The 23869-nt window shown below is 43.0% G+C and overlaps 1 protein-coding gene across 1 annotated transcript in view; it reads left to right on the top strand.

Moving 5' to 3' along the window:
• Positions 1 to 23869, top strand: part of smg5 (SMG5 nonsense mediated mRNA decay factor) — a 79147-nt gene that overhangs the window by 1033 nt on the left and 54245 nt on the right. The window contains exons 2-6 of the mRNA XM_073061358.1: positions 12224 to 12322; positions 17830 to 17953; positions 18974 to 19130; positions 22902 to 22991; positions 23704 to 23793. Of these exons, the coding sequence (XP_072917459.1) occupies positions 12224 to 12322; positions 17830 to 17953; positions 18974 to 19130; positions 22902 to 22991; positions 23704 to 23793 (560 nt within the window). The remainder of the gene's footprint in view (positions 1 to 12223; positions 12323 to 17829; positions 17954 to 18973; positions 19131 to 22901; positions 22992 to 23703; positions 23794 to 23869) is intronic.

The raw sequence follows: 23869 nt of genomic DNA, 5'->3' as shown, positions 1-23869 counted from the left end.
TTTGAACAATTTTGGGGGTGGAGGAGGTGTAGAAAAATGCTCCCTTCCTGAGGAAAGGAGGGAGGCATTGAATACAATCCAGCTCCTGTGGTTTAAACTGTTGTCTCAAGGTGGATTGGGTGTGGGGAACAGGAGACCTAGTACCTGGAGTGGAGGGTGACTGGTCAGCAAGTCAGGAATTATCTATGGGAAATGAATAAACAGTTGATTCTTCAGGCTGAGAGCCTTAATTAGAACTAGAAAAGAAGGGTGAACAGCCTGAAATATTGACTGTTTATTCATTTCCGTGGATGCTGCCTGACCTGCTGCGTTTCTCCTGCATTTCATGTGTATTGCTTTGGATTTGAAGTATCTGCAGAACCTCTTGTGTTTGTGCATCTGTCTCCAGGCCAGGTATGCAAGTGGGAGTGGAGGTGGGATGAGTGTTGGGGATGATGGGGAGGGGGGGGTATTCAGAGAGTGTGGAGGAGAGAGATGATGGTGTATAGGATGAGGAGGAGGTTGGTACCACTGAAAGGAAATGTTAGAGGTCAGAGAGCTTTGATTTTAACAGTAATATGATACTGTGCCTATTTAACTGCTGGGTCTGGAGTTTGTGTCCTTTTCCTGCTCACTGCATGAGGCCACAGAAACATCCCACATAGACGGAGTGTCAGTGACCTGTTTCCTGCTTCCTGTGTCAGCATGAGCCTTTGTTCCCTCACATTGTCTCTCTGACAGTGGAACATACTTTCAACTTCTATTGCAGCAAGCAGTGAATGCACTTGCACTGAGCCTGGGCTGACGATCTCGGGAGCCACAATTTTTTTTGTTTGACCTTCATAGTTAAGGCACAGAATAAAATCGTCAGGGAGACAATGGTGCCAAGAATGAACAATTGTAAATCTGATGAGTTGACAGTAAGTTTGGAGGTGGGGTTTCGACTTTTATTTTGCTCTTTGTTCTCTCGAGTCTGCAAAACTCCACTGCCCGTGTCCTAATTCAAGTCAACTCCTGTGTGCTCAGAAGTACAGATTTAGATTCATTTATTTGTCACCTGTACAGTGAAATGTGTCATTTGCATTTACAACCAACACAACAGTCATCTTCCACCCAGCTGAGATATTTATCAGGAGCACTGCATGAGCATTATCAATGATCCCTACCATCTGTACAATTATCTCTTTGACCTGTACTATTGAACAGGAGGTATCGTAGCATGAGGACAAGAACAGTTAGGATGGGAAACAGCTTCTTCCCCCAGGCTGTGAGATTACAGAACTCCCTGCCACCGCTGAGGTCTCATCACACAATGATGCACAGTAGTGTTATATTGTTTACTATTAAACTTGTATCATAAATGCACCTTATTATTTATTAATTTGTGGTAATATTACTTTGTGCATTGTGGTATGTACTGTGTTGTGCAGCTTGGTCTGAAGGAACATTGTTTCCTTTGGCCGTGTATATGTGTACAGTTGAGTAACAAACTTGAACTGAATGATGTGCTGGGGGCCGCTTGCAAGTGTTGCCACGCATCCCAGCAGCGACATAGCATGTGCACAATGCTGAACCACCCAATTAACAGTGGAGGGAATGGGAAAGTGGAGGGACAGAGGGAGGTGGAAAGGTATGGGGAGAGCAGGGTAGGGGTGAACATAAAATAGTACAGCACAGTACAGTACAGGCCCTTTGGCCTACAATGTTACGCCGATCCTTAATCTTTGCCTCCCATATATCCCCCCCACCTTAAATTCCTCCATATACCTGTCTAATAGTCTCTTAAATTTCACTAGTATATCTGCCTCCACCACAGACTTGGGCAGTGCATTCCAATCACCACCCACTCTGAGTAAAAAAACCTTCCTCTAATATCCCCCTTGAACTTCCCTTCCCTTACCTTAAAGCCGTGTCCTTTTGTATTGGGAAGAGGCGCTGGCTGTCCACTCTATCTATTCCTCTTAGTATCTTGTATACCACTATCATGTCTCCTCTCATCCTCCTCTCCAAAGAGTAAAGCCCTAGCTCCCTTAATCTCTGATCATAATCCATACTCTCTAAACCAGGCAGCATTCTGGTAAATCTCCTCTGTACCCTTTCCAATGCTTCCTATAGTGAGGCGACCAGAACTGGACACAGTACTCCAAGTGTGGCCTAACCAGAGTTTTATAGAGCTGCATCATTACATCGCGACTCTTAAACTCTATCCCTTGACTTATGAAAGCTAACACCCCATAAGCTTTCTTAACTACCCTATCTACCTGTGAGGCAACTTTCAGGGATCTGTAGACATGTACCCCCAGATCCCTCTGCTTCTCCACACTACCAAGTATCCTGCCAGTTACTTTGTATCCTGCCTTGGAGTTTGTCCTTCCAAAGTGTACCACCTCACATTTTTCGGGTTGAACTCCATCTGCCACTTCTGCATTCTATCAATGTCTCTCTGCAATCTTCGACAATCCTCAACACTATCTACAACGTTACCAACCTTTGTGTCATCTGCAAACTTGCCGACCCTCCCTTCTACCCCCACATCCAGGTCGATAATAAAAATCACAAAAAGTAGAGGTCCCAGAAGCGATCCTTGTGGGACACCACTAGTCACAACACTCCAATCCAAATGTACTCCCTCCACCACGACCCCCTGCATTCTGCAGGTAAGCCAATTCTTAATCCACCTCGCCAAACTTCCCTGGATCCCATGCCTTCTGACTTTCTGAATAAGCCTACCATGTGGAACCTTATCAAATGCCTTACTAAAATCCATGTAGATCAAATCCACTGCGCTACCCTCATCTATATGCCTGGTCACCTCCTCACAGAACTCTAACAGGCTTGTTAGACAAGATTTGCCTTTCACAAAGCCATGCTGACTGTCCTTGATCAGACCATGATTCTCTAAATGCCCGTAGATCCTATCTCTAATAATCTTTTCCAACAGCTTTCCCACCACAGACAAAAGGCTCACTGGTGTATAATTACCCGGACTATCCCTACTACCTTTTTTGAACAAGGGGATAATATTCGCCTCCCTCCAATCCTCCGGTACCATTCCTGTGGATAACGAGGACATAAAGATCTGAGCCAGAGGCTTAGCAATCTCTTCCCTCGCCTCGTGGAGCAGCCTGGGGAATATTCTGTCAAGTCCTGGGGACTTATTTTAAAAACTCCCAACAGCTCCTCTCCCTTAATATCAACAGGTCCATAACTTCAACCACACTTATATTGTCCTCACCGTCATCAAGTTCCCCTTTCATTGGTGAATACTGAAGAGAAGTATTCATTGAAGACCTCACTCACTTCCACAGCAGCCAGGCACATCTTCCCACCTTTATCTCTAATCGGTCCTACCTTCACTCCTGTCATCCTTTTGTTCTTCACATAATTGAAGAATGCCTTGGGGTTTGGTGAAGGGATGTTTGATGGGCCCTGGGACAGAGGAAATGTACCATGCTTTGAATGATTTTGGAGGGAGATGTAGTGAAGGCAAGGAAACTCATCTGGAGAGAAAATAGTCCTATGGAAGGGTACAGTGAATCAGGGAGTGAGTGAAGAATAGGGTGCCACAGTGTCCTAGCGGTTAGCACAACACTATTATAGCTCACACTGTCAGAGTTCAGAGTTCAATTCCAATGTCCTCGGTAAGAAAGTTTGTATGTTTTTCCCATATGCGCTTTGATTTCCTCCCACAGTTCTGGTTAGAAGGTTAACCTGTCATTGTAAATTGTCCTGTGATTAGGCTAGGGCTAAATCAGGAGTTGCTGTGCTCATTGGGGTGGAAGGGTCTGTCAACGCAGTATCTCCAAATAAAATAATTAAATGTTCGCTCCCTGAGGAAAGGAGGGAGGCATTGACTCACACTCAAGTCGGGACTGTCTGCAGACTTCTATTCGGTGCTGTTATCCTGTTGTGGGGAATATATGGTTACCTTTTTCTATACTTGGATTGATTTTTGTGAAGACAAAATATTTGGAAAAAAGCTTTATTTGTTACATACCTCGCCATACAGTGAAATACATTGTTGTGTCAAATCAAATCAGAAAAGATTGCGCCGGGCAACCTGCAAGTGCCACCACTGTCAACATCGCATGACCACAACACACTAGCCCTAACCCTTTGGAACGTGGAACCAGAGTACCTGGAGGAGCCCCGTGTGGTCATGGAACAAACATACAAATTCCTTACAGGTAGCGGCAGAAATTCAATCCTGATCGATGAACACTGGCCTGTGATAGTTTTATGCCAACCACTACACTACCATGCCATAGGTCTTTAATATATTGTAAGCCTGCTTTTCTGGGGAATCTAGAAATGGGAGACTCTTTAGAAATACCGGGTGCCAATTTTAGATGGAGGAAGCAGTAATATTAGGGTTGAGAGTCTCTAAAAGCCTTTCTCCATATCTCTTTGAGGGAAATTCTTTAATTATTTTAGATTCAGAAAATTGATTTTGATTCAGTTGGTTCTTGATAAGCAAGTGAATTGGGAGAAAAATGGAAAACACGAGATTCTGCAGATGCTGGAAATCCAGAGCAACACACGCAAGACGCTGGAGAAAATCATCAGGTCAGGCAGCGTCTCTGGAGGGGAATAGACGGTTGATGATTTGGGCTTAAACCCTTCATCAAGTCTTGAAAGAAGATGAGCAGAAGCCAGAATAAGATTGTCCTTTTACATTCTGGTTTCTAAACAGTCAACGTTTCAGGCTGAGATGTTTCATTAGGACTTCAAGCTGATGATCTCAGCCTGAAACCATGACTGCTTATTCTCCTCCATAGATGCAGCCTCAGCTACTGAGTTCCTCCAATGTTTTGTGTGTGTTGTTATGGATCTCAGAGAATCTCTTGTGTTTATTCTGCTTTAGAGTCCTGATGAAGACTCTTGGCCCGAAATATTGCCAGTTTATTCCATAGATTCTGCCCCTCTCTCTTGTAAGCCACACATTACGTATTTGTTCCCGATTCTGTGTTGATGATTCAGGTAGATGGGGCTCGTAGCTGTGGCCAGCAGCTCATTTAGGAGAAGGAAAATTCTCATCTGAAACCTCTGCTGCCTTGCAGCTATACTCACTCAAGGAGAAGGTTTTGGGAGTAAACACCTAGGAAAAATCCGGAGCTGGAGTCTAAGGCAGACCTACGTTGAGTTCAACACTGACTGGCAACTTCTGTGATGCTGTTAGTGCCAAACTGTATCAGTTTCTGCCATTCCTTTGGATTCATCAGCCACGTGGAGTGCTGCATTGGCAATGGCTTGCTCTCCATATCATACTGCCCTGGCTTATCAACTGAACATCGACAGTGAGGATGCAACATCCGACCAACAGAGGGCCCATTAGAATCCCATTAACCCTCTTAATATTCATCATGGTAGTTAGCTAGCTCAAGAAGATCCAGTGGCAAAGGAGGTTAGTAGGTGGAGCCTGGAAGCAAAGGGATTGGTAGAGCAGTCACTGTGGACTCTGGTCAGCTTATACCTGATTGAGTTATTCCACGTCCAAATCATTGAGGTACTCATGGCAAATGATCAGAATCAGATTTAATATCACTGGCATATGTCATGAAGTCTGTTGTTTTGCAGCAGCAGTACAGTGCAATACATAACAAAAATGTAAATTACAGTAAGAAATAGATGTATATAAAATTAACTAGTACAAAAATGAGTAAAAATATTGAGGTAATGTACATAGATTAATTTTCCTTTCATAAATCTGATGGCGGAGGGGAACAAGTTCTTGAAATTTCAGCGACAGGTTACTATCGATGCAATGCTCCTCAGACAGGATGAAGAGGTCAATACTCCCCAATGCCATTAGGCTTTACAATTCTACCGCCAGGACTTAAGAACTTTTTAAAAGCTATTATTAATGCTTTTTGAGATAGTGATTTAGATGCATATCATATTTTTTACTGAGTTAAGTATTGTATGTAATTAGTTTTGCTACAACAAGTGTATGGGACATTGGAAAAAAAAGTTGAATTTCCCCATGGGGATGAATAAAGTATCTATCTATCTATCTATCTATCTATCTAAATGTTGAGTGCTCCTGTACCACCACCTTGAGTGTAACAATGAGAAGTGGTCGTGGTATTCTTAGAAATCAGGCTTTCTTTTGAGAAACAGGAACTTTCTGTTTCCATAGTGATGTTCCGGGCATGTGCTGGTTTTATTATTCAATATGGTAGGGAAACCCCTGTGAGGTTTAGCGTTGGGTTGGATTTATTTGAAGGAAGATTAGTTTGCAGATTGAAATATTTGTGTTTTCTCCCTGCTTGTTTCTTTTGCCAGCACTGCTGTGCACTGTTGTTTGTTCATCGGTGAACCCAATATCTGTTAAACAGCCACAAACACAAAGTGCTGGAGAACATCAGCAGCTCAGGCAGCATCTATGGAGGGAAATAAACAGTTGACATTTTGGGCTGGGACCGGTCATCATACTGGAAAGGAAGGGGGCTGAAGACAGGATAAGAAGGTGGGAGGAGGGGAAGGTTTACAAGCTGGCATGAAGTAAGGCTACGTCCACACTAGACCGGATAATTTTGAAAACATTGGTTTCGTGTAAAAACAATGGGCGTCCACACCAACCATTTTTGAAAATACCTCCGTCCACATTAAAACGGGTATTTGGGCGATTTGCTCCCCTCCTACTGGGCATGCGCAGGACACATCTACAGAAAACAACTGACATGTTTGGTGTCGAATCTCGCTGTGAAAGTGCGCGTTTGTGCAGTTACAGACTGGAAAAACTTAAAAGGAAATTGCCAAACGATGGACAGCTGTTGGCTCTCGCGCAGGAGGACTTAAAACAAAAAAAAACAAAACAGGAGTGTATGGAGGCGACCGACAGGGAGATCACGGACAGTATGACTCGGCTGACGACGAACATTGAAAAACTGACTAACTCTGTTGCATTAATAAAGCACCTTGTTAAATGTATAAAACATGTCTGCATCAGTGTTATCTTGTATTTCCATACAATGGTACATTAGGCTGTTACACACCTATTGTCAGAGAAGTACTTTCATAAATCGGTAAACCACCTTCATACAAGCAAGGACAGAAAACAGGGCAAAGTGATTATACTTATTCAGTAAATTATGGGTAAAAGTGTTTGGTGAGTACATTTCTAACTCTTCTGGCTTCAGTCTTGTTGCCGTCTGTTCTGAAATTGTTAGGTTGTGTGGGGGGTTGCGTTCAGGAAAGCAATGAAATGCTGCCATCTGTTCTGGCACGTCATGACAGCGTTTCTAGAAATCTCTGGTTATCCCGTCCACACTACTCTTGCCCAAGCAGCGTTTTCAAATTTACACACTCTGGAGGGCGTTTTAGAAACGCTCTGTTTTTGGGGGAGGAAAATGCCGTTTCAGTGTGGATGGAGGGTCAAAATAAAGGAAAAAAGCTTTGGTTACGGATTTATCCGGTCTAGTGTGGACGTAGCCTAAGAAGCTGGGAGGTGATAGGTGGAAAGGTAAAGGGCAGAAGAAGGGGGAGTCTAATAGGCGAGGAGAATGGTCTGTAGGGGAAAGGAAAGAGAAGAGAACGGGGAACCAGAATGGGGAATAGAAAAAGAGAGAGGGGGGATTTACAGATAGATAAATTGACGTTCATGCTGTCAGGTTGGAGACTACCCAGATAGAATGAGGAGTTGCTCCTACAACCTGAGAGTGTGTGGCATTCCACCATAGATGTGGTCACGTAGGGGCCAAGTGCTTTTCCTGCTGTTCACTGGCTGGTAATGAGCTGATGTCACTCCTCCACACCTCCCCGTACCTCACTTTTCATCCTTCCTCACTAATCTCCCTCCTGGCAAATAGTGAAAGCAGCAGAAAAACTACACCTGCCCCTTTACATTGATTTTTTCCCCTCACCCCTTCCCTCTTCTTCCCCACTCAGACCTCTTATTTCTTCACCTCACCTGCCTATCACCTGGTGCCCCTCCTCTTCTACCCATGGTCCACTCTCCTATTAGATTCCTCCTTCTCTTTCTTTTCTTTTTAAATCTTTTTATTAATTTTAAGAAAAACATAAGTGAAATATGAATACAAAACGTTTGAGTACATAATTAATAGTTTAAATAGACAATCAGATATGTAATAATCAATATACAAGGCCTCCCAAACTCATAGTATTAATGTAAAAGAATCAAAAAAGAGAAAAAAAACCCCCAAAAAACTAAAAGAAAACTTAAAAAAAACTAACCAACATGGGCAATTGCATAATGTTAAATACATACAGTAGTGCCGATAACTCCGAACCTCCATCCAAATACTTAAGGATAATAACAGTAAGGTTTAGGATCAGACCATTTAACTCATATGAAAATGTTGAATAAATGGTCTCCAAGTTTCCTCAAATTTAACTGAAGAATCAAAAACCACGCTTCTAATTTTTTCTAAACTCAAACAAGAAATAGTTTGAGAAAACCACTGAAATACAGTTGGAGGGTTAATTTCTTTCCAATTCAGTAAAATAGATCTTCTAGCCAAAATGTAACAAATGCAATCATTCATTGAGATGAAGTGGATAGACGATTATTATCTATCATTGGTAAACCAAAAATTGCAGTAAAAGGATGCGGTTGGAAATTGATATTTAAAACTCTTGAAATAATATTAAAAATATCTTTCCAATAATTTTGTAAACAAGGACAAGACCAAAACATATGAGTCAATGAAGCAACATCAGAATGACATCTGTCACAGGTTGAATTAACATAAGAATAAAATCGAGCAAGTTTATCTTTAGACATGTGAGCTCTATGTACAACCTTAAATTGTATTAGGGCATGTTTAGCACAAATAGAGGACGAATTTACCAATGATAAAATTTTTTCCCATTGCTCAGTAGATATAGGACAATGCAATTCTTCTTGCCATTCCTTCTTAATTTTTTCTGATACATCTGGCTGTACACTCATAATCATATTATAAATGATAGCTACTAAACCCTTTTGACAAGGATTGAGGGCTAAAATTCTTTCTGTAATGTCCAATGGACATTCTTTCGAAAAAGACTTTAATTCATTATACAGAAAATTTCTGACTTGCAAATATCTAAAAAAAAATGGGTTTTAGGTAAATTATATTTATTAGATAGCTGTTCAAAGGACATAATGTTATCATCCAAAAACAGACCACGAAAACATGTTATACCTTTTGTTTTCCATAAAAAAAAAGCTTGATCTATAGATGAAGGCCGAAAGAAGTAGTTAGATATTATAGGACATGACAGCATAAACTTATTCAAGCCAAAAAATTTACGAAATTGAAACCAAATTCGTAATGTATACTTGACTGTTTATTCATTTTGAATAACAAAAAAGGAAGTGAAGATCCTAAGATTGAGATCAGTGAAAAATCTTGCACAGATTTACATTCCAAATTTACCCATTGTGGGCAAGCAGCTGTAGTCGATTCTTGTGTCCAGAATATTAAATACCGTATGTTAACTGCCCAATAGTAAAATCTTAAGTTTGGTAGAGCCAAGCCGCCCTCCTTCTTAGGCTTCTGTAAATATTTTTTGCCTAGTCTAGGACTTTTATACAAATAAGAAGATATTTTAGAGTCAACCATATCAAAAAAAGATTTAGGAATAAAAATTGGTAATGCTTGAGATAAATATAAAAATTTAGGTAGTATCATCATCTTAATGGCATTAACTCTGCCTACCAAAGACAAAGATAGTGGAGACCACCTATTAGCAAGTTGCTTAATTTGATCGATTAAAGGTAGAAAATTAATTTTAAATAAATCTTTATGTTTTTTAGTAATTTTAATACCTAAATAAGTAAAATAATCTGTAACAATTCTATAGATTCCTCCTTCTCTAGCCCTTGACCTTTTCCACCCACCTAGCTAGTCCCCCTTCCACTTCCTTTTTATTCTGGTGTCTTACCCACTTCCTTTCCTGTCCTGAAGTAGAGTCTTGACCAGAAACGTCAACTGTTTAGTAATTTCCCTAGATGCTGCCTGAACTACTGAATTTCTCCAACATTTTGTGTGTGTGTTTCGCTGAATTTCCAGTATCTGCAGAATCTCTTGTGTTTATGAGCTTACATTTCTGATTTTGTTTTTTGTTTACCAGGAAAAAAAGGGTGGACCAATGTCGGGCACCTTCAGTGACCGGAGTGTTGCTCCACAGCCAATGAAGTGTTGTTGCAGTGATAGATGTTATTTATTCAGAGTTACAGCATGGTAGCAGGTCCTTTTGGCCCAATAAGCCTGTGGAGTCCAATTACATCCATGTAACCAATTTGTCTTGCCTGCATATCTTTTGAATAAGGAGAGGAACTGGAGCACCCGGAGTAAAACCACATGGTCACAGGGAAAGCACACAATCTCTTTACAGACAGTGGTGGTATTGAATGGAGAATTATTAAGACTGATGACCTCTGGGACCTTAATAGAGATCTTTGTATCTTCTTTAGCCTCTGACATGGTCCCACAGTCTGGAGAGAGCCGAGGTTTTACCTTCTTTAAATGAAACAAGGCAGGAAATTATCATCGGTAAATCTCACGTCAGTGATGGAAGTTATTGGAAAGGTTCTTGGGAATGGGATCTACTCTTATGTGGAAGATCAGACTTATTAGGGATTGCCAGCATTGCTTTGTACAGGGAAGGCTATGTTTTATAAACTTGAAAGGCTTGGATGAGTCTATAACTCATGCTGGCCAGTATTTATGTATTTATTATTCCTATTATTTTTTGTATTTGCACAGTTGTCTTTTTTGTGCATTGGTTGCTTGTGAGTCTGTGTGTAGTTTTTCATGGATTCTATTGTATTTCTACTGCAAATGCCTGTGAGAAAATGACTGTCAGTGCTATATGTGTTGCCTCCTTCCCCATCAGGAAGGAGGCATCACATCCACGCCAGGACCACCAGACTCAAAAACCCAAGCCGTAAGGCTGTTCAACACTTCCACCCCGTAAGCCCACCTTCACCACTGCTTCAGAATTTCCTGTCAGGTACTATCTGTGTAGACACTCCTGTGCTTTTATGGACAAACAATCTAAGTATATAAACTATCTTATTTATTTATACTTAAGTGTTCTTTATCTTTTGCTTTTGTGCTGCATCGGATTGGAGTAACAATTATTTCCTTTGCCTTTACACTTGTGTATAGGAAATGATATTAAACTATTTTGAATATATACTTTGATAATAAATTTTATTTTGAACTTGAACCTTTGAGGAAATTGGACAGACATGATTGAGGTTGGGACATTTACACTGACAGATGAACAAGCAGGGAATGGCTGGATATAGACTACGTGCAGACAGTAGATATTCAGCTCTCTTTGACATGTTCAGCACAGACATTGTGGGCAGTAAGCCCCCCACCACACTTTGTGCTGATCACCAGGTTATTTCAATTTCATTGGGTGCAGAATCTGGAAGAACTCAGTAAATCAGGCAGCAACAGTGACGGCTGATTCAGTCTGAGACCCCGTGTCATCATTTCACTGTAGCTCAGGAAGAATTATAGGTCCTGGTTCACCGGAGTGAAATCTCCACAAATTTGTGAAAGGTGACATGGCAAATATTTCACCCCATCAAGATGAGATGTTACACAGGTTTCTACACAGTACGCCAAATTGGATTCTGGGCTTGAGGCTTGTCTGGGACTTCAACTCAATATTTCCATGGTCACCCTTATGTCCTCCATCCAATTACTACCTTGAGATTCATTTTCTTACAAGGGGAAAAAAGAAGTACAGTAGAATTATAGTTTTTCGTAAAGTTTGTAAATGCAAGCAGGCTTCTTCCAGTGAGGGTGGGTGTGACTAAAACTAGAGGTTAAGGGAGAAAGATTAAATATTTAAGGGGAACCATCGCTAGCAGTGGTGAGAGTGTGGAACGAACCGCCAGTGAAAACGGTGCATGCGGGTTCAATTTCAGCACTTTAAAAAGGAATTGGATAAGTACGTGGATGGGAGGGGTATGGAAGGCTCTGGTCCAACTGCAGGTCAATGGGACTAGGCAGAATAATAGTTCAGCACAGACTGGATGGATTGAAGAGCTGTTTCTGTGCTGAAGTGCTCTATTACTCTATTGTGTTGCTTTTTCATCCTGTAAATGCCTGCAATTAACTCTTAGGGTAGTATATTGTAACATATGTACTTTGATAGTAAATTTAGTTTGAACTTGTCACCCGGCTGTTGGTGGGAGTTTGCTGAGTGCAAGTAGATCTACATGTTATTTTGTAGAAATATACATTATTTTAAGCTGTTCTGACCTGTGTTGCAGGGCTGTGGTGGATGCAGTTCATCGATTGGACGTGATTGTTAGCAACAAGATGGCGTACCGAGAGGTATTCAAACCTGAAAACATCAGTTTGAGGAACAGGTGAGTGTGAGTAGGAAGCAGTTCAGTCTTTGTGTCCAATCCAGTGGCTTGTTTTACCAACCTCTTAAGCCCATTGCCCCTACTGGGGCATAGGCTGCCAACTATCGCTCGTCAGAGTTCTCTGTCCTGCCTGGAGGTCGATCGATCCCGTGGCTTCTGCTTTCACCACACAACTTTATACATCTTCAAAATTCAAAGTAAATTTATTATCAGACTAAATATACAACCCTGAGATTCATTTTCTGGTGGGCATAATTATAATGGAATTATAACCATAATGAAAGACTGTACCAACTTGGGCATTCAACCAGTGTGAAAAATACACAAACTGTGCAATATAAAGAGAAAAAAATAAATTAATGTTCAGAAAATGAGATGGTGTCCCTGAAAGTGAATCCATAGGTAGTGGGAATATTTCAGTGATAAAGTGAAGTTGACTGATGTTTTCTCCACTGGTTCAGGAGCCTGATGATTGGGGTGTAATAATGATTCCTGAACCTGGTGCTGTAGATCCTGAAGCTCCTGTACCTTCTTCCTGATGGCAGCAACAAGAAGAGAACATGCCCTGGTGGGGGTTCCCAATGATGGATGCTGCCTCCTGCTATAATGTTTCACGTAGATGTGTTCAATGGTGGGGAGGGCTTTAACCCCGATGGTCTGGGCTGTATCCACTACTTTTTGTAGGATTTTTCCATTCAGGGACGTTGGTGTTTCCGTTACCAGGCTGTGATGCAGCCAATCAATATACTGTACACAATACATCTGTAGAAATTTGTCAAAGTTTTACATGTCATGCTGAATCTTCGCAAACTCCTAAGGGAGTAGAGGCATTGCCATGCTTTCTTTGTAATTGCACTTGCATGCTGGGCCTAGGACAGGTCTTCTGAAATGATAACACTGGGAAATTGACACTTGCTGACCCTCTCCACCTCTGATCCTCCAATGAGGACTGTCTCCTGGATCTTTGGTTTCCTGCTGAAGTCACTAATCAGCTCCTTGGTCTTGCTGACATTGATTAAGAGATTATTGTTATAGCACCTCTCAGCCAGATTTTCAATCCTCCTCTTGTATGCAGATTCCTCACCATTTTGGCCTATAACAGTAGTGTCTTTTAAGCAAAGATCCTTCCTCTCCCAGGAATGAGGTCTTTCGAGCTTCTGTATCTCTGGGTTTTTACGGGATGGGGTTGCTAGCCGCATGCCCAACCCTCCTCCTCGTCATAGCCAGGATTGGGACCATCCATGGTAGAGTCTGTTTCACTAATGCTTTCCGTTAATGGAGGGTGGGTACTGAGGGGTTGTCGGATGTTGTAGACACTGAGGCAAATGGTCTGTAAGAACTCTTGGTTAGAAGTTGCAAAGAGTTTACAGAGTTAAGGAGTAGGTCTTGGGGTAGATTGGCTGCGGATTATCAGTTTGCTTTCTCAAATTTCTGAATCAGAATCAGGTTTAAAATCTCTGGCATATGTTGTGAAATTTGTTGTTTTGTGACAGCAGTACACTGCAATACATGCCCAATGAACTCAGAGACACTTTGTACCTCTTTTCAGGAAGAAAGGTAGCAAAGCTGACTGCAGTAACTACTGCAACGTCTTGCTGCTATTGATTGCTGGGAAGATCCTGGTCCATGTCATTCTTAATTGACTAATCACCACCAAATCAGAAGAGAACCTGCCCGAGACAGTGCTGTTTCAGCCCTGGAAAATGCACCATCTATCTGATCGCTACCCATCAAGTTTTAAAAAAAGTGTTGCGTAGAACCTTGTCTTCATAGATTTAGCCAAGGCCTTTGACATGGTTAACAGAGGTTAACTCTAGATACTCCGCATCTGGGGCGTGCATACAGTTCTGGTCACCTCACTGTAGGAAGGATGTTGAGGCTTGGGAGAGGCTGCAGAAGAAGTTTGCCAGGATGCTAGAGGGCATGTGCCATCATGAGAGGCTGGACAAACTTGGGTTGTTTTCTCTGGAGCGGCAGAGGCTGAGGGGGAGATCTGACAAAGTAGGCGGAATATCTGTTTCACAGGGTACAAGTGTCTAATACTAGAGGGCATCCATTGAAGGTGAGAGGAGGTATGTTCAAAGGGGATGCGAGGGGGTAAGTTTTTTTACTCAAAGTCGTGGATACCTGGAATATGCTGCCTGGTATGGTGGTTGAGGCAAATATGTTAGAGGCTTTAAAGAGATGTTTAGATAGGCACATGAATGTGAGGAAGATGGACGTATATGGACATGGGGTAGTTAGGAGGGATTAGTGTTTGGATGTTTTTGATTTACTTTTTAGCTAACTTGGCACAACATTGTGTGCCAAAGGGCCTGTTCTGTGCTATATTCTCTGGACAATCTTATTAAAGTTGGACACGCAACTTTGTCAATTTTACTTGCCACTTCCAAGATGAATATGATGGCCATTTTCTCTCAAATGGAGAAGCCTCAGAACTGTTAAATATCGCAAATGACATAAAGCAAGTGTGTTTGCTGGCCTCTTTCACATATGTACATAACCACATGGTCAGTAACCTTGAACATGTAGTGTACTTACAGTACAGACTTGATGGATCATTTTTTATCTGCATCACCTAAAATACAAATCTAAGACTGTAAAGAGTTATCCTCAAAGCACTCTACGCAATGACCGCGCTCTAATGGCCTGCATGGAGTCCAGTCTTGTTATTGACAGGTTCGCAGAAGCCTCACGTCTGGTTGGCCTCACTATTCGTCTGGACAAAACAGTGGCTTTATTTCAGCCTGCTCTTGGAGGTGTCGCTGTGCCACATTCCATCACTATAGAAGGCACAAAACTGAGAGTAGAAAAGGAATTTAAATACTCCGGCAGTGTCATCTCCAGTGAGGGTTCCTTGCAGAAAGAAATTGATGCCAGGATTTGTAAGGCTAGTCAGAGCCTGGGCCGCCTGTGATCACGTGCACTAAGCCAGCACAATATCCAGATGTCCACTAAGATCAATCTATACAAGACCGTTGTCCTCACTGGCTCCTGGGTGGTTGTGAAACGTGGACTGTATTCAAAAGGTAACTCAAACTGCCTGATATCCATTTGGGTATCCGCTGGCATGACCATATCACAAACCTGGAAGTCTTCAATAGGGCAAAGACTACCATTATAGTAACTGTGATCCTGAAAGCACAACTTTGTTGGATTGGACACATTATACACATGGAGGACTCCAGATTCCCTAAGCAGCTGCTTTATGGCCAGTTATCACGGGGAAGCCGAAACCGTGATGGAATCTAGTAAGAGACTGTATGAAAGCTCGTATTGCTTATAGTGGGCTTGCTCCCTCGCATCAGGAGCAGAGGGCAAGAGACAACTGGTTGGTGAGCCTTAGTTAAACTTGCTGACAGCAACTTGGTAAATAGGCGTCATGTAAAGCTGGAGACTGCCCGACAGAAGAGGAAGGCAGTAGCGACATCCATGCCTGTGGATTGGGGCAACTCCCTCCTCTCCACTGTGAACATCTATGCTGTTCAAGAATTGGCTTCAACAGTCACCTCTAAACTCATTGGATAAGCTGCACAAAACTGAGGGACAGCCAGTGCATTACAATACATAATAAAAACTATAATTACAATATGAAATGTATATTAAAAAATTAAATAAGTAGTGCAAAAAGAGAGGAAAAAATACTGAGAAAGTGTTCATGGGTCATTGTCCATTCAGAAGTCTGGAGGGGAAGAAGCTGTTCCTGAAATGTTCAGTGATTTTCTTCAGGCTCCTGTACCACCACCTTGATGGTAACAATGAGAAGAGGGCATATCCTGAGTGGGTGATGGATGCCACCTTTTAGAGGCATTGCCTTTTGAAGATGTTCTCAGTGCTGGTGAGGCTACTGCCTGTGATGGAGCTGGCTGAGTTCACAACTTTGTTCAGCTTTTTCCGATCCTATGCAATGATGCAACCAGTTAGAATGCACTCCACGGTCCATCTGTAGAAATTTGGGAGTGGCTTTGGTGACATAGTAAGTCTCCTGAAAGTCCCAATGAAATATAGCCACTATCATGCCTTCTTTGTAATTGCATCAATTTGTTGGGCCCAGGATAGATCCTCAGAGATGTTGACACCCAGGAACTTGAAACTGCTCACCCTTTTCACTTCTGACCCCTGTTCCTTGACTTGCTGTTCTTGAAGTCCACAATCAGTTCCTTGGTCTTATTGTTGAGTGCAATGTTGTTGTGACACCACTCTCAACCAGCTCATCTAGCTCACTCCTGTATGCCTCCTTGCCACCGTCTGCACTGGGAATTGAAATTCTGATGGAGGTGGCGAAGGAGTTACTAAAGAGGCACAGCATGGTGGCGTAGCGGGTAGCATAATGCTCTTACAGCACCAGTGACCCACGTTCAGTTCTCATTGCTGTCTGTAAGGAGTTTGTGCATTCTCCCTGTGACTGCAATGGGTTTCCTCTCACTTTCTAAAGACATGCAGGTTAGTAGGTTAATTGGTTACATGAGTGTAAGTGTGGGCTCCTTGAGCCGGAAGGACCTGCTACTGTGCTGTAGAGAGTTGTTGAGCCCTCCTAGTCTGTGCTGAACTGTTATTCTGCCTAGTCCATTGACCAGCACCTGGGCCATAGCCCTCCATACCCTTCTGATCCAAGTCCTTAACCCAGACATCTTTTAAATGTTGTGATAAATGTTTTATCTCCAAAAAACCGAGTTGTCGTCCAGAGCATCCCGCGAAGCGCAGTTGTCAGTACTGATCTCTCTCCATGTACCCAGCATCCCCCAGTGCTGTCTTGCTCTTGTTATTTTGGCTCTTGAAGTCCATACTCAGGAGATGCGACAGTTTTCTGCTCAAGGCTACACCAGAGAACTTGCCATGTAGTTCTCTATCTCATGGTCATTTTGTCCTCTTGGCTTGTGAATGTAAGGTGAGGTGGGTCAGAGTTACAGGCACTGAGGGTAAGTGCTGTTGGTATTGGTTTATTGTCACAGACAGACAGACTTTATTGATCCTGAGGGAAATTGGGTTTCGTTACAGTCGCACCAACCAAGAATAGTGTAGAAATATAGCAATAATCAACCATTTAATAATTAATTAATTAACCAACAATGAATTACAATTAATTAATTAATAAATAACACAAATAATTAAATAGTAATAGGTAAATTATGCCAGGACCAGCCTATTGGCTCAGGGCTCAGGGTGTCTGACACTCCGAGGGAGGAGTTGTAAAGTTTGATGGCCACAGGCAGGAATGACTTCCTATGACGCTCAGTGTTGCATCTCGGTGGAATGAGTCTCTGGCTGAATGTAATCCTGTGTCTAACCAGTACGTTATTGAGTACATCTACATCTACAGTACATTTACCAAACTTAAAAAAAAACTTTTGTATACTGCTTATACAGATCAAATCATTACATAGCGCTTTGAGGTAAAACAATAATGAAGAGTAAAGTGTATCTACCGTAAGAGGTAATGCATTAGGCCATTTGGCCCATCTATCCTGTGCTGCTGACAAAGCCGTGTTTGTGTTCTCCGCCCACAGGTTGAGGGAGCTCTGCGTGAAGCTCATGTTTCTGCACCCGGCAGAGTACGGCCGCAAGGCGGAGGAGCTGCTGTGGAGGAAGGTTTACTACGAGGTCATCCAGCTTGTCAAAACCAATAAGAAGGTAGTTCTGATTTCACTCTGTCCTCTGCAGAGGGCAGCATCTCCTGGTAGCCCTCCATTTAAATTCCCATTCTGACATTTTGGTCCGTGGCCTCTGCTACTGCCATGATGAATGAGGCCACTGTCAGGTTGGAGGAGCACACCTCAAAGGGCCTGTACTGTGCTGTAGTGTTCTATATCATAAAAGCTGAGGGGACTGGCCCTCGGCCTGGGGAGTTGATACCATAATCTTGCCTCCTGTTGCAATTCTTGCCCTTGAAGCAGTTAACCAATTTGAAGATTCTTGCCAAATGCACTTCTGCTAGCCTATCAGCTAGCTAATCCCAAATCACAACTTCTTGCTGTGTCAGAATAAACAATTTTCTTCTCCTTTCTGGGTGTTTAGATTCTGTTTCAAACTGTGTTTATCATTCTGTTAAAACCACCATGTCTTTGAGCACCTACTAAATCTCCCCATAACCTTATTAGGAAGAGTGTCTCAGATTCCTGAGCTTTCACTCATCTGTTGGAACTGTTTATTTAACTCTATATCAAGCAGTTTTTCAAAGTCTTGATATTTTTAGCTCAAATTCATTGTCATAGAAATTGTGGGCAGCACAGTAGTGTAGTGGTTAGCATAACAATATTACAGTGCCAGTGACCCGGGTTCAATTTCTGCTGCTGTCAGTAAGGAGTTTGTACATTCTCCCCATGATTGTGTGGGTTTCCTCCAGGTGCTCTGGTTTCCTCCCACTTTCCAAAGACCAACGGGTTAGTAGTTTAATTGGTCACATTGGGCGTCGTGGGCTTGTTGGACAAGAATGGCCAATTGTTGTGCTCTAGATCAAAGTAAATGAATGTACATATATGTGCTGCAAATGATTAGCTTTTTGTAGCAACAACACAGAACTTTACAAGCATAAGTTAGCTAAGGAATGGTTGTGGAAAACACAGAAATTTCCAGGGTTTCACTTGCAGTTCTCTTTTGAAACCCTCACTGTGACTCTGTCCCGGTCTCACTGTCTTGTGTTCTCTCTTGCAGCATATCCACAGTCGGAGTGCCCTGGAGTGTGCCTACCGTACCCACCTGATTGCGGGCATTGGCTTCTACCAGCACCTCCTCCTGTACGTCCAGTCCCACTACCAACTGGAACTGCACAGCTCCATTGACTGGACCCATGTCACCGACCCCCTGATAGGTCAGTGTTTTGACCCACTGAGAATGTAGGTGAAGGGAGTTGGGGGGGGGGGGGGGAGAGGTGGTGGGCTGAGTTGGTGGGATGGGTATCTTACTCTTCTATCATTGGGACTTTTTAAAGATTAGCTGTGTTTGTCACAGGAACATCAAAACGTAAATCGAAATATGTTGTTTTGAGTGAATGACCAACACAGGCCGAGGATGTGCTGGGTGTTTTCCGCAGTGCCGCCACACCTCTGGCACTGACCATGACCTGTATGTCTTTGCAATGTGGGAGGAAACCTGTGCATTCTCGATGAAAATGTACAACAGCTGACAGACAGCAGCAGGAATTGAACCCCGTTTGCTGGTGCTCTGAAGAGTTGTGCTAATCCCTGTGCTGCCATGCCATCGACACCTGGTGCTGGTATCAGGGAGCCCTGCTGTTTGATTTGGTTCTGAATGCAACCACAGTGGCTGTGCAAATGGCTCCAGGCGTTTGATCACACTTGTGGACTCTCAGTGACTCACGCTGTGTGTCTGGGGATGGTAGGTGGTTGGTGGGAGTATTAGTGTTGGGTCTGAAGGAGTCAAGGATTTTCCCGTGATTTGGTAGAATGTGAGGTGGTCTTGAAGTACACTCAAAGTGAATTACCTGAAAATTGTGTTCGTAGTACAGGTGTGTTGCTGTTGTTGCTGTATAACTCTTGGGTACAGTACAGTACCGGTGGGATGGGTCTGTCACTATAACATTGGGGTACAGTACCGGTGGGGGCGGGTCTGTCAGCGTATAGCACCGGTGGGGATGGGTCTGTCGTTGTATAGCACTGGCATACAGTACCAGTGGGGATGGATTTGTCAGTGTATAATACTTGGGTACAGTGGAGGTAGGTCTGTTGATGTATAATACCTGGGTACAGTACCGGTGCTGATGGGTCTGTCATTGTTCAACACTGGTACAATGACCCATCTTGGGTACAGTACTGATGGGGACGTGTTTGTACCCTCCAGAAGATTGTTATATAGGAACAATCTGTTGAATAATACTGAGGTTTGAGGCCCTTTGTTGGTTGGAGTTGACTAAAGATTTGCATCCTAGCTGTCTACATGATATACGAGTCAGGGCAGTATGATGTGGGGAGCAAGCTGTTACTCATGCTGCAGGCTCCTCTCTCCACGTAGCTGATGAAGCCAAAGGAACGGCTGAGGCCGATGCAGTTTGGCAACAGTGGTGTTGCAGGAGTTGCCAGTCAGCGTTGAATTCAATGTAGGACTCTAGCTCTGGACTTTAACTTGGGGTTTACTCCCTAAGCCTTCCCTAATGCGTGTAGCTCCAAGGCAGCAGAGATTTGAAATCAGTTTTCCGTCTAGACGAGCTGCCTGAAGTGACTGGTACTGAGGCATCAATAACCGCTGGACTTGGTAGCTGAGCCGCATGTGTAGACCAGGAGCTGGACTCAGTTGTCAGAGGCTATTTGAGATGCACACCATTGGGAGCATTTAATAAGTAGTGGGAGCTTATCCCACTACCATTATGCTGCTCCCCGCCTAGCTATAACAACCTTAAGGAAGTATATTGAGGTGTATTTATACAGTAGTGATGTGTGAAGTACATTAGGGTATAGTGTTATACAGTAGTAGGTTAACACAGGGTACGCTAGAGTCGTAGTCATAGATTATTAACAGAAACAGGCCCTTCTGCCCTTCTAGTGTGTACTGAGCCATTTAAAACGCTTACTCCCATCGACCTGCGCAGGGACTATGCCCCTCCATGCCTATACCATCCAAACTTCTCTTAAATGTTGAAGTCGAGCTTGCATGCACCACATGCATTTGTAGCTCATTCCACGCTGCAAGTGAAGAAGTTTCTCTTCATGTTCACCTTTCACCCTTAACCTATGACCTCGCCCAGCCTCAGTGGACATATATCCCTCATATTTTGGTATACCTCTATCAAATCTCTCCTTAATCTTCTGCATCTCAAGGAATAAAGTTCTAACCCATTCAATCTTCTCTTATAACTCAGGTCCTCCAGTCCCGGCAACATCATTGTAAATTTCTTTGTACTCTTTCAACATTATGTACATCTTTCTGTAGGCAGGTCCAGAACTGCACACAATGCTCTAAATTAAGCAACACCAATGTTTCATACAAATTCAATGTAACATCCCATCTACTGTACTCAATACTTTGATTTATGAAGGCCAATGAGCCAAAATGTCTTTTACGACCCTATCTACTTGCGACACCACTTTCAATGGATTATAGACTTGTATTTCCAGATCTCTTTGTTCTACTGCACTATTTCTCCTTCTCTTTGTTCTAGTGCCCTACCCTTCACTATGTAAGACCTACCCTGGTTGGTCTACTGAAGTAAAATACCTCACGTTTGCATTAAATTCCACCTGCCATTTTCCAGCTTGTTTTTCCAGCTGACCTGGCTTCCGCTGCATGCCATGGTAGTCTGCCTTGCTGTCCACTATACAGGTTCCCCTCGCAATCCAAAGGTAGAGCGTTCCTACGAAACCATTTGTGATCCGAAATGTCATAAATTGAAGAAGCAGTTACCATTAATTTATATGGGAAAATTTTTTGAGCATTCCCAGACCCAAAAAAAACCTACCAAATCAAAGCAAATAACACAAAACCTAAAATAACACTAACATATAGTAAAAGCAGGAATGATATGATAAATACACACCCTATATAAAGTAGAAATATTGTAGGTACGGTGTAGTTTCACCTTATGAAACTCGGGAAAACAGCGAGCCAAAATCGATTTTGAGAAAAAAAATTCGGCATGCACACACACGGGCAAACAACAGCCCGCACAAGGCTTCACGGTCATTGTAGTCTTCCTCGGGGTAAACACACGTATAAAGCAGGCGTCTTTTTTCGTAAAAGCAAAAATCCTCTTTGGTTAGTGAAAACAGGTACTAATGTAGGTCTTTCGTAACAGCGAGTTGTCGTAAAGCAAACGTTCAAAAAACGGGGGCCACCTGTACCCCCAATCTTGGTGTCTTCTGTAAATCTGCTGATCCAGTTAACCACATTATCATCCAGATCGTTGATATAGATGACAAACAGTAACAGACCTAACACAGATCCCCCTGGCACTCCATTAGTCACACTGCATGCCTTATTGCTGTGGCAAGTCTATCACCCTGGGCTGATAGAACATAGAACAGTACATCGTAAGGATAGGCACTTTAGCCCACAGTGCTGTGCTGAGCCAATTAAATTAGTAATGAAATGTCTAACTAATCTCTCCTGCTTACACAATGTCTGTATCCTTCCATTTTCCTTTTCCTTGCATTCATATGTCTATCTAAATGTTTCTTAAAAGTCTCCAATGTTTCTGCCTGTACCACCACCTCAGGCTGCGCCTTCCAGACACCCTCCATCCTGTGCAAACACCTGCCCCTCACATTTCCCTTGAAATTACTCCCTCTCGTCTTAAAATTTCAACCCTTGGAAAAAGATATCGTCTGTCTACTCTCTATGCCTCTCATTTTTACAAACCTTAGATTTCCCCTCAGCCTTGCTGTTCCACTGATAACAATCCAAGTTTGTCCAACATCGCGTGTTACCACATATCCTCTAATCTTGGCAGCATTCTATTAAAGCTCTTCTGTACTCTCTCCAAAGCCTCGACATTCTTCCTATAATGCGTGACGATATTTCCAAGTAACTTTTCTACTTTCCTATCCTGTTGATGCTGAGAGTCTAAAAACACTTTGAGTGTCTCTTCCATCTTGAAGATTTAAAGGTTTTGCCCCTCTCTCCTGGACAGGTCGTAGGAAGCTGGTTACTGCCTCAGGCAAGGAAATGGAATGGGCTCAAATGGCTTGTCACAGATGCCTGATGTACCTGGGAGACCTTGGTAAGTGCTGACTGAGCATGAGCCTGCAATCTGCTTGCAACAAAGGAATACTATTTGAATTTGTTCTGTTCTCTGTGTGAGGAAGGAATTTTAAAGGAGGACTGAGGGGCAAAATTTTTATTACACTGTGGCTGTATAATATGTTAATATGTAATAACAAGTTTGGATGGTTCCAGTCTTTTCTGTAGGGTAGGGGAGTGCAAAGTTAGTGGGGTATAGATTTAGGGTGAGGCAGGAGAGATTTAAAAGAGACATGAAGGGTAACTTTTTCGAAATAGTTTGGAGAGTATGTGGAATGAGTGCTAGAGGAAGTGGTTGATACAGGTATAATGGTATCAATTAACAAGTGCATGAAGGGTGGGGCTTAGAATGAAATAGGCCAAACGGTCAGGGATTACATTGTGAGTTACTGGCCTGGAGACACCTGTTTACTAAGGGTTCTCTACTAAGATTGTGTTTTGATGTACATCCTTGTCCTCCCTCAACCCCCCACCCTCCCCTCGTCCTCCCTCAACCCCCCCACCCTCCCCTCGTCCTCCCTCAACCCCCCACCCTCCCCTCGTCCTCCCTCAACCCCCCACCCTCCCCTCGTCCTCCCTCAACCCCCACCATCCTCCACTGTTCCTCAATCACTGTCTGCCTCCACTAAATCTGACTGTGGAATAGCAGGGTCGTTGCCATACCTTCATGTGTACTTCATCCTGCCTTTCAGCACGGTACCAGAATGAGCTGGCGGGCGTAGATACTGAGCAGCTGGCCGAGCGGTTTTACTACCAGTCGCTCTCGGTGGCACCTCATGTGGGTGAGTACAATACTGGCTGGGAGAATGGGCTTGTCGGTGGTGCGGGGAGTCTCCAGCAGAGGCCTGTTCGTAGTAG

Source organism: Hemitrygon akajei, chromosome 11 (assembly GCF_048418815.1).
Source record: "Hemitrygon akajei chromosome 11, sHemAka1.3, whole genome shotgun sequence".
Lineage (NCBI taxonomy): Eukaryota > Metazoa > Chordata > Chondrichthyes > Myliobatiformes > Dasyatidae > Hemitrygon > Hemitrygon akajei.
The sequence above is the reverse complement of the archived record's forward strand: the minus strand, read 5'-3'. Positions and strand labels throughout refer to the sequence as shown.